This window comes from Acipenser ruthenus, chromosome 5 (assembly GCF_902713425.1).
Source record: "Acipenser ruthenus chromosome 5, fAciRut3.2 maternal haplotype, whole genome shotgun sequence".
Lineage (NCBI taxonomy): Eukaryota > Metazoa > Chordata > Actinopteri > Acipenseriformes > Acipenseridae > Acipenser > Acipenser ruthenus.
In genome coordinates, this window is record NC_081193.1 from 41,988,341 (window position 1) to 42,002,058 (window position 13,718).

General features: G+C 37.8%; 1 protein-coding gene across 24 annotated transcripts in view; it reads right to left on the reverse strand.

Annotated features, from left to right (window-relative positions):
• Positions 1-13,718, reverse strand: part of LOC117402228 (afadin-like) — a 125,838-nt gene that overhangs the window by 84,908 nt on the left and 27,212 nt on the right. For 14 of the 24 annotated variants that reach the window (XM_059024213.1, XM_059024230.1, XM_059024210.1 and 11 more), the window contains exons 2-3: positions 713-908; positions 297-409 (exon numbers count right to left, since the gene is read on the reverse strand). In XM_059024213.1, the coding sequence (XP_058880196.1) occupies positions 297-409; positions 713-908 (309 nt within the window). The remainder of the gene's footprint in view (positions 1-296; positions 410-712; positions 909-13,718) is intronic. The other 10 variants (XM_059024209.1, XM_059024217.1, XM_059024214.1 and 7 more) reach the window with 1 other exon arrangement.

The following is a 13,718-nucleotide window of genomic DNA, read 5'->3' on the forward strand; positions in this document are numbered from 1 at the left end:
ACTGCCCTATCTGACATTCTGAATTTGCGTTTACATTTTGTATTTCACAGTGATATTTATGCACACATGGGCTTCAAAAAGCGCTTTTATGGCAAATGTACAATAGACCCCCATGGTTTATGCCAGCCCTGTATAATTATGTGACAATAAGTCATTTATAAAGGGATTTTATCTTTAAAGCAACTCCAGCCAAGCGACTTATGTCAGCATTCGGCTCAACCCACACACTGCTGCATTCAATCCATCATCCTGTGTAAAAGCAAGCACAGTAATTTGCGGCAGGCAGAGAACGTTACCTTAGGGATTATGTCGTTCTCGTTCTTCAGTACAAATCTGCCTTCCCTGTCGTCTTTGTTCCAGTTCAGCTGCACCACCAGAGGTTTCTCATCCAGATCCAGCCTGCGTTCTTCTACCAATCAGGGAAACACATTAACCAAACAATAAAAGGCTACAGAAACTTATTCAAGCAAGTTCACCCCATTTGTTCCTTTCCAGTTAAGATAAATAAATAAACTTGAGTTATTTATTTCAGTTTAGGAGAGAATGTTTTATTTTGTACACTTAAGAGTACACTTGCATCTACTTCGTGCTTTGACCACCACAGAACCTTTCACATTTAAATAAGACCGCAATAAAGTCAGGTGTGGTTAAAAAATAAAATTAAAAACAAAACAAAAACAAAAAATTGTATTTGTTTCCATTTTAAACTCACCCCCACTAACGTGCACTTCATAAAGGGAGTATTTGGGAGACGAGAGCATCCTCATGTCAGGGCGGAATTTCTCAGCCAGCGTCTCAATCACGTCCTGCGTGGTGGCTGTGCTCGACACCCGGATGCATTTAGTGGCAAAGTTTCCTGCAACTCTGTCTTGAAAGTAAAACCGCATCACCCCATGGAACTCCAGGTCCTGTCAGCAAAAAAAAAATCAATCAAAAATCAAAACACACATACAGTTGACTCAGGACATATGTATATTTGTCTATGTAATATCAGACAAACAGTTCAGTTAATCGGGTGTCGGTTTATGTGGAAAAAAACATTCCCATTTTGATGAATACATTCTTATGACAAATGCCCACTCAAAGTTTTATCACATTAGCCAGATAAAGGCCACAAAAATACCCTATGACAGAACTTAAGATAAGGGGTGATAAAATAACACAGTAGCAAACTACTCGGTCAAGTGTCAGTCAATAAAATTACGACAACGTTTGGCAAAGATCTCCAACAAAAGACAAACAAAAGACATCAAATACCAGGATGAACGTAATGTAAATATCCTCAAATATGTATTTTTATAACCTTCTGCTGGGTATAAATGCATACGTAACACAAAGGACGGGTCTCAATCAAGCAGACTAAACCAGAGACGTTCAGAACCACAATGAAGGGTCTTACAGACCCAGTCTTGACTCTCTAAAGTCTGTCTCGATAAAGTCTGTTCCGGTCCTTTCAGCTTTTGCAACAGCCTTGTCTAGGTATTCTGAAGATGCACAGTCTGGGTCGGTAGAACATTTCTCATTGATTATTTCTTTTTTAAATTAACAAATTTCAGATACTAAGCTGTGCAGACTGTAAGAGAGAGACATCACCCGCAAACAAAACTCAAATCTTGCCTGTCAACATTCTGAATCTTGAGAGTGTAGAGAAAATGCCATATTTTTTCAGAAAAGGTTAGCCAGCAGCCCCAACAGCGGTATTTGAACAAAACAAGTATGTGCATTATATTTCCCATCAAATATAAAATTAGAGCTAGCACAGTGGTCAGCAACATCCATAAGTGCATGAAAAAATGTAGTGCGACATGCAGACGGACAGGTCCCTTTTTATAATGACCTAACTTGTGATAAAGAATGTCCTAACCAAGTTTAATCTGAATTAGATAAGTGAGATAAGTGGTCCTATATAAAACTTCACAGTGTGCCATATATAAATGTTTAAAATTAAATAATAAAGTTGATGGGGAACAGGGTTAAAACTGTGTGAATAACGTGGGGGTACAGTAAAGAAACTAAAATGTTAAACTTTCCTGAGAAACTAAAATCATGATACTTTTTTGCAGGGCGTCCAACTGCTTGTTTTTATACTACTGTATATGTTTACCAAGCTGAACATATTCTGATACTATCACTGTTTTATTTCTAATCAGATTCCCCAACACTGAATTCAGTAACAGTTGCGTAACCACCTTGAGTTCACTTGGCATGGAACGGCCCAATGCTGCACTGTATCCATAACCACCAACACAAAACAGTTCAAAGGGCAGATCTACTCCTAGTTTCAGAATTACTCTACTGTAGTAGATCTCTAATGGGATAAAATGCAAATTGTGAGCCAAGTTAAATCTGAGCTGTGGCAGGTACAACCGGGCACACTGAAAAGGTACTGCAAACAAATATATCTTTAAATTTACATAATTTTGCCTGTACAGGAATAGAGTACATATTAATGTAACAAGGAAATGTGCACTGGAAATTATAAATGTGAGAAAAGTTCTACCGTCCTACCCATTTCCTGCAACTGTTTTCCTGAGAAACGCTACATTTCCATTGTCTACTGTAACTTTCCTTAATTATTAATACAGTAGACAGATGATCCTATAAAACATGCAAGTCTGTTTACAGTATGCATACCGTGCTGCCAATGTTTCTCTTATCAGGTGTTGCTTCTAGGAATTGCCGGTTCCCTTAAAACACCACTGCCAAGTGACAGCACACTTAGTACTTGCATTTATATTTGAATGTACCTGTATTTATTAATACAGAGCAGTACGCTACATTCATGGGATTTCATTGAATGCAAGAAAGACTTAAAAATGAGATCCGGTAACGTCACAGCAGAAACCATAACAGAATGATTTGAATATTTTGTTCACCTCAGCTTCTGAGTGCTTCAATGTGACTGTGTCCCCAAACAAACATTTCCCGTACACTCTTGAACCCTCCAAATCCAGCTTGCGTCACAGTGCGTCATTTGCATATGGAAGCTAGTTGCATCTCTTCCTACTGTAAACCAGAGTGCCTGCGGCTGAAAGAAATTCTCTTAGTGCCTACCCTAATCTTATACCATCCAAGTTCCAGATCATGCTGATGATGAAAATGATCTCAAATTGATTTGAACTACAGCATCATTAAAAGCTGCAAGACTTTAACCATCGGCCTTATTTTACAAGCACAGGAAGTAGTGGTTGCACAGTAAATCCCTGCACACCCAACCACCAATAGCCCCCAACTCATAATATGAAACATCACACTGCCTCACGTGGGGCTGTTTGGAAAGAACAATGGGTGTCATTGAGAACTGCAGCTCATTTCCTGAAACAACCACACAGCCTGCATCCTGCAATCCAAGCAGCCAGCTGTCAGTGATGATGTCACAATGAGTAGACATGGGCTCTGACAGCACCACTGCCCACAGGCTGGGTCCCTGAGCAGACACGCACACCTCTGTTCACTTGCCCAGTTAACAAGAGAAAATGAGGATTACCAATGTGCAACTGCTGATGCAAGCAACTAGGGTTGGACGACAATTACATTTCAGCTACCTATTATTGTCTGTAAATGATCACAATAATTGTGATTATCGTCCAAATAAATACAATATTTTAAATTCTTGTAATTTATCAAATTTATACTTTAACAGCATGACAACCGCCAGTCTAAGAGTCACTGACTTGACAAGAAACAAAACTAGACCGTATATGCACCGAGTTTAATTTCTGGTGGGTGCCCAGAACAAACGCGAGTATAAAAATACACCTATTGTAATTTGTATATTAATAAATGATGTAGTTTTCCTATAAAATACATCTATATTTTTTTCTTATTTAAACATATAAGAAACTGCCTATCCTTACATTAAAAGTTAACTCTCTTTTATTTATGCAACTACATCGCTGATTACGCCCAAAAATGTGCGTGGTGTACTATCAACCATCTGCAAATGTTCATATTTTTATAATATTTCACCATAAATTATATAACTATAACCCTACCTTGTTAAAAGATGGTGACTTACAATCTGTAGCCCAAAAAAAAGCTTTAATTCCCATTTGAAATGTGTTCTCACCGACATCATCACACTGAAAATAGTTCCAGACCAGCCATTCATTTCTCACTGTGATAAATTGTCCCACTGACTGCTGATCTGGGATCTGTTCCGCCCTCGTCACCACATTTCTTTTTTGTTTTTCTTGTTTTCATTAAGTTCCTTGTTATCTGCCATGCTTCTTTCATATACTTATACATGCCCCTTCCCGGATCAGTTTTTCCCAACAGGCATTAAGCTTAAACAGGTCAAAGGGTAACCCTAGAAGCCGCCAGTGCCTAGCAGCAACACTATTGAACACCTCTGAAGAGTTCCCTGTTAGTACTGTACTATTCATTTATATTTTTTAATTATTTCAAATGTTACTATATTTTCAAGAAGCGTATGCCACTATGTGTAGTTTCACTTTTTAGGTGGTTCAAGTAAAATGTCTATCAAACATATTGAGATACAGCACAAAGAAGTTCATTTTTTTGCATTCATTTGTACATGCATACATATTATTATTATTATTTGTTTATTTAGCAGACGCCTTTATCCAAGGCGACTTACAGAGACTAGGGTGTGTGAACTATGCATCAGCTGCAGAGTCACTTACAATTACATCTCACCTGAAAGACGGAGCACAAGGAGGTTAAGTGACTTGCTCAGGGTCACACAATGAGTCAGTGGCTGAGGTGGGATTTGAACCGGGGACCTCTTGGTTACAAGCCTGTTTCTTTAACCAATGGACCACACAGCCTCAGTTATGAAAGCTAACCTTCTAGCTCAGCAGTGCCCTCCAGTTCAAAGTAGGCAGCTCCCCCACATCTGTGCTCATGCGTCACACAGGTTTAAGACCAGACTGTTCTTCTTACAAGGCATCCAAGTGGACTGAGGAATGCTTTGAAGTACAATGTGCCCAATCTATCACAGGCTTTGAGATACACAAGGAGGATGAAATCCCCATGGACAAGGTGGCCATTATCTGGTCAAGATAAGCACAGACTACAGTGCCAACCCCACCCCCTATCCCCCCAAAAAGAAGAGATCAATGTTATTCCAGATAACAAAGACAGTTCCACTTGAAAGACTGTTTGTAATGCCACCTCCAGAAGGACATACAAAATCTTCCCTGGTGTGGGCTGTACAAAATACCAAAGCCTAATTAAATCTTCCAGCACTACAGTGAATACATTTTCATAAAGACTACCTTAAAAGTCTCATACTACTGTTTTGTTTTTTTCCCCCCACAGGTCTGCTGTTTTGAGTTATTTTTCTAACCATTACAGCAATCTGCAGTTTTCCGTTATCTTTCCTAGACCAGTAGACTATTCTGGTCTGCAGTATTGAAAACGTTGCTGCCTGACAATATCTACCACAAGAAAAGGCCCTCATGTTTGAGAAATATACTTTCAATTCCAGTTTTGTGTTATTTGTTAGAGGACTTATGCCCTTGCCATCAGATGTACTTAATATGGCTCTTTTTACCATCAAAAGAAGACATAAAACATGCTGTTAACGGCCTTACTCTGCACTCAAAGTTTAATTTTGTATTATTATTATTATTATTATTATTATTATTATTATTATTATTATTATTATTATTATTATTATTATTATTATTATTATTAATCTGCATTTCACTGCCAAATTCGTCAATGAGGCTGGCAGCAATCCAATTCTCATAAATTAACAAAATAAGTTCAAATTCAATTTCCATGGGTTTAGGGGTTTAAGGAAACTCTGTACAAGAAGTGAAGGGGACCAAGAGTAGCTCCAGAGAATCCTGGGTCATCACAAGCGCCGCTGGAAAGGCACATGCCTGTCAAAGGTTAATATTTGCTCAGCATGAACTTTCAACTGCATAATAATTTCATCAAGTTGAGCGCAGAAATCACAGAACACGTTCCAGCACATTCCTTATTGACATGCTGATACTCCAGCACAAATGAGAGGATTTGACTGATCTCTTAAGATTGTCTGAAAGATTAATCAATCAAATATATCCAAGGATTGGTTAATCTAGGCATCAACTGCAAGAACTCATACTATTTCTATTAGCATATTGGATATTGGATAAAGATCCATTAAAATGTAAATCGCTCAAGGAAACATATCTAAGGTACGCAGACTTTTTTTTTCCTTCCAGGCTATGGTACCATTTTATCCTAACCTATTTTACATTCCAGATCTGCAATGCAGTGTTTTACTTCACAGAACCACCCCAAACACAACCCCCAATGTTCCTGAAACAAACTAACACAGCATGTATCTTAAGCACAGCTTGACAAACATAAAACTAAATGGTTTCCCAGTTTAAGATGAGGACTTGTATTTAAACCAAACAGCATGATAGATAAATTGCTTGCTTGTCGAAGGTCTACGCCTATACATGTTCCTTTACTGCATAAACTTCAGTAACATTTATTCACTGACTAGTTAGTTCATTTATTAAAGTTCAGTTTTGTTTTGTTTTTTTGTTTGTTTTTTTAGTTTTTTTATATCCAGAATCAGTTAAATATTTGGTTGCTGCTAGTGTGAAAAAGAAAGGCTGGTTATGCTTCTGATAATTTTGAGCATGTCAATAGTCTTGTCAGGAGGCCTGGCTTTCATTTTAATTCTAAATGAAGATGTACAGGCACAGGATTGCAGCAACTTCGCAACAAAGCAGTGTGTGGTTACAGCTGTAAAGGACTGGAAAGGCTTGCATTATACTGTTAACATCAAAATGAACCTAGAGGTGCTAGGATGCAGGTTATGCCTTTTTCATGCTAGTATTTCTTTAGTATGACTAGGGCTTCTGTTTTTCGGGTTTTATTAACTGTATTTTTCAGTACTTGAACACTTAAGTTGTACCTTCTTTCCTTTGCGGTCTTCCACAACGAAATCCCTATGGGCGGGTTTAAAGTATTGAGAACGAATCAATGATAGATGCAAGTCAGAAAGACGGGACATTGCCCAGCAGCACTGGGCAATGTATTTATGGGTAAAGTCAACATGACTTGATTAATCATTTCCACAGTTTTTCTGGTGTTTTCCGGTGTTTATTGGCTACCCACCAATTTAATTATTTTTTGTATTGGGGGTGTTTTATCAGATTTTATCGGTAAAAACCAAAAATCAGAAGCCCTAGTTATGACCACCTACTTACATGGGGTGCACACAGCACCAGGAATTGAAGCAGCATATATAACAGAAAACAAATTAAGGTTAGTCTAATGTATGTAACAGTACCAATTTAAGTGAGCAGATGAAAATCAATGATAGAAAATAGGGCTGCAACGAAGGGTACATTTTGACCTTTAAAGGTTCGGAACATATTACAAAAGGAAGGTTCTAACTTTCAATGGTACTAATTTGCAGAATTTACTGGTGACGTCGCCATAACTGCTAGTTTATATTTGATTGAAATCCTATTATTTTCCAGGTAAGCCATATAAATGGAATAAAACAATTCACATGTATTTTTAAACTATATTATATAGAACAGTAATCATGTTTTTATAATTTAAATAAAAATACATGTTTATGTACACGCAATTGATGCTGCTTGCAATATACTGTATACAGTAAGCTTTACTACTACTATTGCACAATTTGCATTCAACTTTTTTTGGTCGACTGGGCATTTAACAAAGAAATACAGTGTGTGAATGCTGCCTGACAAACTTTCGAAGGTTTAAAACTACCTTTGAATTCCTGGCTACCGAACAAACCTTCGAACACAGCCCTAGAAAATAATTACCTTGTGAATGGGGCAACATGAATTTTAGTTCAGATGGAAATACAAAATGAAGGCTAAATAGCTGCTCAGGGCACTTGACCTGTGATCTATTATAGAACCAACACATCATATCCCAGCAGGAGGACAATTAATCTCCTGATGCATTAATCCAACATGTTTGTATCTCTAAATAGTGTAGACTTAGGTGGTCACTTCTGTGAATTGGGAAGGTATGTAGGCAGTACGTATCAGTGTAATCTCTGCTTCTAAAGAAGTAACTGGTATGGAGAGGACAAAATCTAATTTACAGTTGATTTGTTCTGTCACACCTTAATAGCAGGTGTCCTCCTCAGTATTATGACTGGAGATGATATAATAAAAGATTAATGCAAATACCACCTGGGTTAGCACAGCAAAGTGCTATGTATCCTGGCCCACTTTCTATTCAATTGACAGATTTGTTTTTCACACACTTGTTCTCTCTTGCTTTCAATGCTCTTTAAACCTGATATCTGTTATTAGCTGTTGTCTATTTTTGCTATTTCAGTTTTATTCACTCCATCTTATTCGTATGATTCTGTATGACACACGCATCCACAATGTTTAGAATTCACATCCTAGCCTTGTATTTAATGTATTTGCATTGTTTGATTTTTTACTGTTTGTATTTAATGTACTATGCTCTGTATTTCACTGCATTTAATGTATTATGCATTGTTCCTCACTATCTTGTAAAGCTCTTTGTGATGGTTGTCCACTATGAAAGGTGCTATATAAAATAAAGATTGATTGATTAAACTTATATGGTTCAAAGAAGTCCAACTTCAAATCTTAGCCAAGAGAAAGAAACTGGGCCACTATATATATATTTTTTTATCTGCAGGGAGGTAACAATGCCTTTTTCTATAGTGGCAATGTGCGTGCCTGGTATTTGAAGGTTAAACAAAATCAGCTGATTGGTTAGAAAACGTGGTCATGGCTGTGCTTTGCATTAGATCCAAATATTACAAATTACATCAATCCCCTGCAGTCACAAAACAGACATTAATGTAGAACGGAGGAGAAAAACAATAAAAGAAAAAAAGAAAAAGAAAAAAAAAACTAAGGTTTGATGCTACCAAATGTATTCTAAGCCACTTCACTCAGGAATTTCAACCTACTATTTTTTGGTCACCATGACAACTTATTGTGCGAGGGTGCAGACTTCTTTTAATACCAGGGACTGATGTGATAAGTATGTAAAACCTGACAATTAGAATTCAGAGCTCAGTGGCAATATACTTACACAATCATTTTTTTCTATATATTTATACTAGGCTCTGTTTACTATATTTATACATAGACTGAGAACAAATCACTAATTAAATTTGTTCCCATAACACAGTTCATAATTATGTACAGATTTATTCACATTAACATAAAGCTGGTAATGTGAAAAACGTTGAGGCTTGCAGTGCATACAAATAGACCCGACCCGGGCTAATTTGACCATTAGAGCGGATAAGAACAAAACAACCAAACCAGGCCATTTATTACATGTGCCAAGGCATCTACCGCCCATGGGTCCCTGCCTCCTATTATGGAGAACCAGAGGGAACAGTGGGTTGATTCCTGGGAGGCAAAGAGATCTTTCTGCTGTCCCGAACCTCTCCCAATGAGGCTCACCACTGAGGTCTGCCACCCAGTTTATCACCCTGGGCAGATGTACTGCCCGCACTGACAGGAGTTTCTTGTGTGCCCAGAGCAAAAGCTTGGAAGCCATGCAATGAAGACTGGGCGACCTGAGGCCGCCCTGGTGGTTGATGTAAGCCACCTCTGTTGTGTTGTCTGTACGGACAAGCACGTCTCCCTCGAACGTTCTACAAAAAATGCTGCAAGGCTAAGTAAACTGCCTGCAGCTCTAAAACATTTATGCGGAGACCCTGCCAGGGGGGTTCCCACACCCCCTACTATTACACACAGCGCCCCAGCCCAGGCTGGACGTGTCCATGGTGACGACCTCCCTTCTGGTGACACTGCCCAGCACTACACTGAGGCGTAGATGGGCAGGCTGTTTCAACCAAGAGCGTGCCTTTAGATAGTGGCGAGACTGTCAATAGGCGGACGCGGGCTGAAAAACCCTGCTGTTGAACTAGGCTGCAGAAGGCGCATGTGCAGGAAACCCAAAGGTAGGGTCTGAGAAGCTGCTGCCATCAAGCCCAGAAGTTTCTGAAATTTCACTACCATGAGCGCTCTGTTGAGCTAAAATAGCTCTAAACAGGCGACTATTCTCTGTACCCTGCCATCCGACAAAGTGGACAGCATGGAGCTTGAGTCCAAGCACACTCCTAGATAGGAGGCTGTCTGAGAAGGCGTGCGCTGGTTCTTCACATGACTCACTGCAAGTCCCAACCATTGAAAATATTTAGTATTCCAATGTGACACAGTAATCTGGGTTTATCTTCAGTTATTTAGAACACAAACATGAAGACCTATCATTTAAACATGTGTAAGATTTTAGTAAGGTTTCTTTTCAGCACTTCAGTTACAATTCAGTGTTTAAACATTATTATTATTATTATTATTATTATTATTATTATTATTTATTTCTTAGCAGACGCCCTTATCCAGGGCGACTTACAATCGTAAGCAAACGAGTTTGCTTACGATTGTAAGAAATCGTAAGCAAATTATAGAGATGGTGTTTTATTTTATAATGCAAGCTCCCTTTATTTAAAACCTTTTTATTTCATGTCACAAAACAAAAAACACAATCAAACATATTTTATAAACATACTGCTTAAGTACCATAAACATTGGTTAAAAGGTTGCATTAAACAAATATCAGTATCTAGTCTAGTGTCTCTCTGCCTGCTCCCTAAAAACTTCCAGCTGCTGCAGAAAAGGTTGCAACATTAAACAAACATCAGTATCTAGTCTAATGTCTCTCTGCCTGCTCCCTAAAGACTTCCAGCTGCTGCAGGCAGTCAGAATCAAAGCGCACCACACAGCCACTCTTCACTAAACACTTGGGAACAATCTGGCAACAGATCTGCATTCCTCCAGTGCCTCACACAAGCATCTACAGCTTAGACAGACCTTGACAGTAGAACTGCTATAAGGCAATGGTACAGTACAGTCCACTTTCACAACAAAGAAATCAGACTCTAACCATGTATATCAGATAGTATATACAGTATCACCACTACACTGGGGGAAACTGTATTTTTCCCCAGTACGTACTAGGGATGAAGCATAAAATCAGGGTTTTCTCTGGCTTTTATATTTTTGTAGTCACTAGTGACTAATCCTTTGAATAAACTTTTAACACTGGAGAAACTCAGTAGTCACTACTAGTACAAAAGTCCTCAAGGGATGTTACACATCCTACTTTTAATCCATCTGTACCTTAAATTACAATAATATAGATAGACAGATATATTGTATATCGACTGTTGTGTAATAAATTACTTAAATCATCATAATGTATTTTGCTTCCTTGTTTATTTTGCAACTTTTGCAGTTGTTTTGCAATATAAAAGATGGCAATAAAACACATAACATTGCACTTAAATAGAAAGATTCCAGTAGACTTTTTATAGCCTGCCAAGTGTTTTTCATATAAAAAATTAAATCCTATTCATTTCATTCTTATGTAAATATCTGTTTCTCGTCTATGTATATGTTTCATATTGCAATTGTGTTATAATAGTTTTCCGTATTTTGGAAGACTTCGATATTATCGATATCTAAATACGTGCACAATATCGACAATTTTCATATTGTTGCCCACCCCTAATACTTAGATAGAGAGATAGAAGACTTCTCCATTGATAAAATTAATTTAAAAATTATATTTAACATTTGTTTTGAACACACATGTACTATCTGGCACAATATACATTTGCTTCACCGTTCCAGCACTGAAGAGGATTTTCAACAGCTGTGCGATACATTCAAACCATAACCCTGTGCTTTTTGTCATTGCACAAATATTGGAAAGCCTTATCAAAGGCACATTCAGAAATGTTGTCAAGATTTGGTGTGTCCATAGACATTTGCATGCACAGTTTTACACGTGTTACTTTGAGCTGATTTCTTAGATCTGTTTTTATTACATTGTAGCGGCTGAAACCACAAATCGCAGTCAACTGTTGACATCGGTACTACATTTACAATGGAGGTGATTTTAGTTATGCAGGGAAAGCTAGGTGGTAATAGTGAGGATCAGTAGTAATTAACAGGTTTTGGTTTGGGACTGCAAATAATGGTGACTTATTGGAGATCTATGAAGTCAATGTAAGCAAATCAGGGCTAATTTGTTTTTTTAAAATTTCACGGTAACCACTGATGTAGCTGTTAAGTAAGATTTTACTTTATATACATGAATTGAATGCTTCTTACTTGACTTAGCTGGAACATAATTAGATCCCCCGAAGTCTGAATTCGGCCTGTTCTTGGCAAGGTAATCTGCAGTCTGCATAGCTGACCTATCAGCATCCTTTTCTTTACTGAAGGTTTTATTATTATTATTATTATTATTATTATTATTATTATTATTATTATTTCTTTAGCAGACGCCCTTATCCAGGGCGACGTACAATTGTTACAAGATATCACATTATACATTATTTCACATTATACAGATATCACATTATTTTTACATACAATTACCCATTTATACAGTTAGGTTTTTACTGGAGCAATCTAGGTAAAGTACCTTGCTCAAGGGTACAACAGCAGTGTCCCCCACTGGGGATTGAATCCACAACCCTCCGGTCAAGAGTCCAGAGCCCTAACCACTACTCCACACTGCTGCCCTATTAACGATGGTACACTTTGTACATGGCTGCATTGCTCTTGCTTCAGTAGCAGCAACTTGGTCTTTTGTACAGCTGTGTTTTGTTAAATTACCTTTAAAAAAATCTTGGCAGCTTTTCATAAATGCATTATTTTTCTTTGCTGCAATGCAATAACTACAGTTCATTAGAATATTTTCTGTATCACAGACAAGACAACCCATGGGAATAGAGGATTTCCAGTACGTCTGAAACTTTTTTTTCTTGTTGGTTTTGTCTGACGCATTTAAATGTTGTTTTGTTGGCCTCAGGTTGTATTGTCCCCTGCAATTCCAAGTTTGCATCTTTTTCAGGTTCTTGAACATTATCACTGGCACGCTTAAACGAATTCTCTGTGACATTTAAGAAAGTGCAAACTGTCTGCATCATAACTACTGCGTGTGCGTTTCCCGAGAGAGAGAGAGAGAGAGAGAGAGAGAGAGAGAGAGAGAGAGAGAAATTTGTAACCACTGAGATCTATGGAATACTAGTAGTGACATTTTAAATCCCTGAAAAATGACAAAAACGTCATATGCAATTGTGTTTAAACCACAAACAGATGACTGAATTATTTTAAAATGAAACAAAACTAAAAAACACAAACAGAAGCAATCATCACTAATGATGACTGGACTGATTTTTTCTTCGTCGCTTTCTAAAAACATTCGGAATTGACGAGAGTGACGAATGAGAGCGAAAACAATGGCTTAAATGTACAATGTATGTGAAATCAGTACATTTCCTTCCAAACTGATGCAGTAAATGTTTACTGGGTACACAATGTGTTTGTTAGTATCCCATTACCAATCACAAGATATCCACAAAATTCCAGTAGATGTTTGTTGTCGCCTCATCAACTCCCAGCTCAATCACTGACTCATTGTGTGACCCTGAGCAAGTCACTTAACCTCCTTGTGCTCTGTCTTTTGGGTGAGGCGTTGTTGTAAGTGACTCTGCAGCTGATGCAAAGTTCACACACCCTAGTCTCTAAGTCACCATGGATAAAGGTGTCTGCTAAATAAACAAATAATAATAACTCACAAATTCTGGCATGCCACAAACAACTAATGTATGATTCATCCTTGTGGAATACAACTTAAATTGTTAACAAAAACAAAGCTAGCATGCCCTTTTGATGATGTTTTTT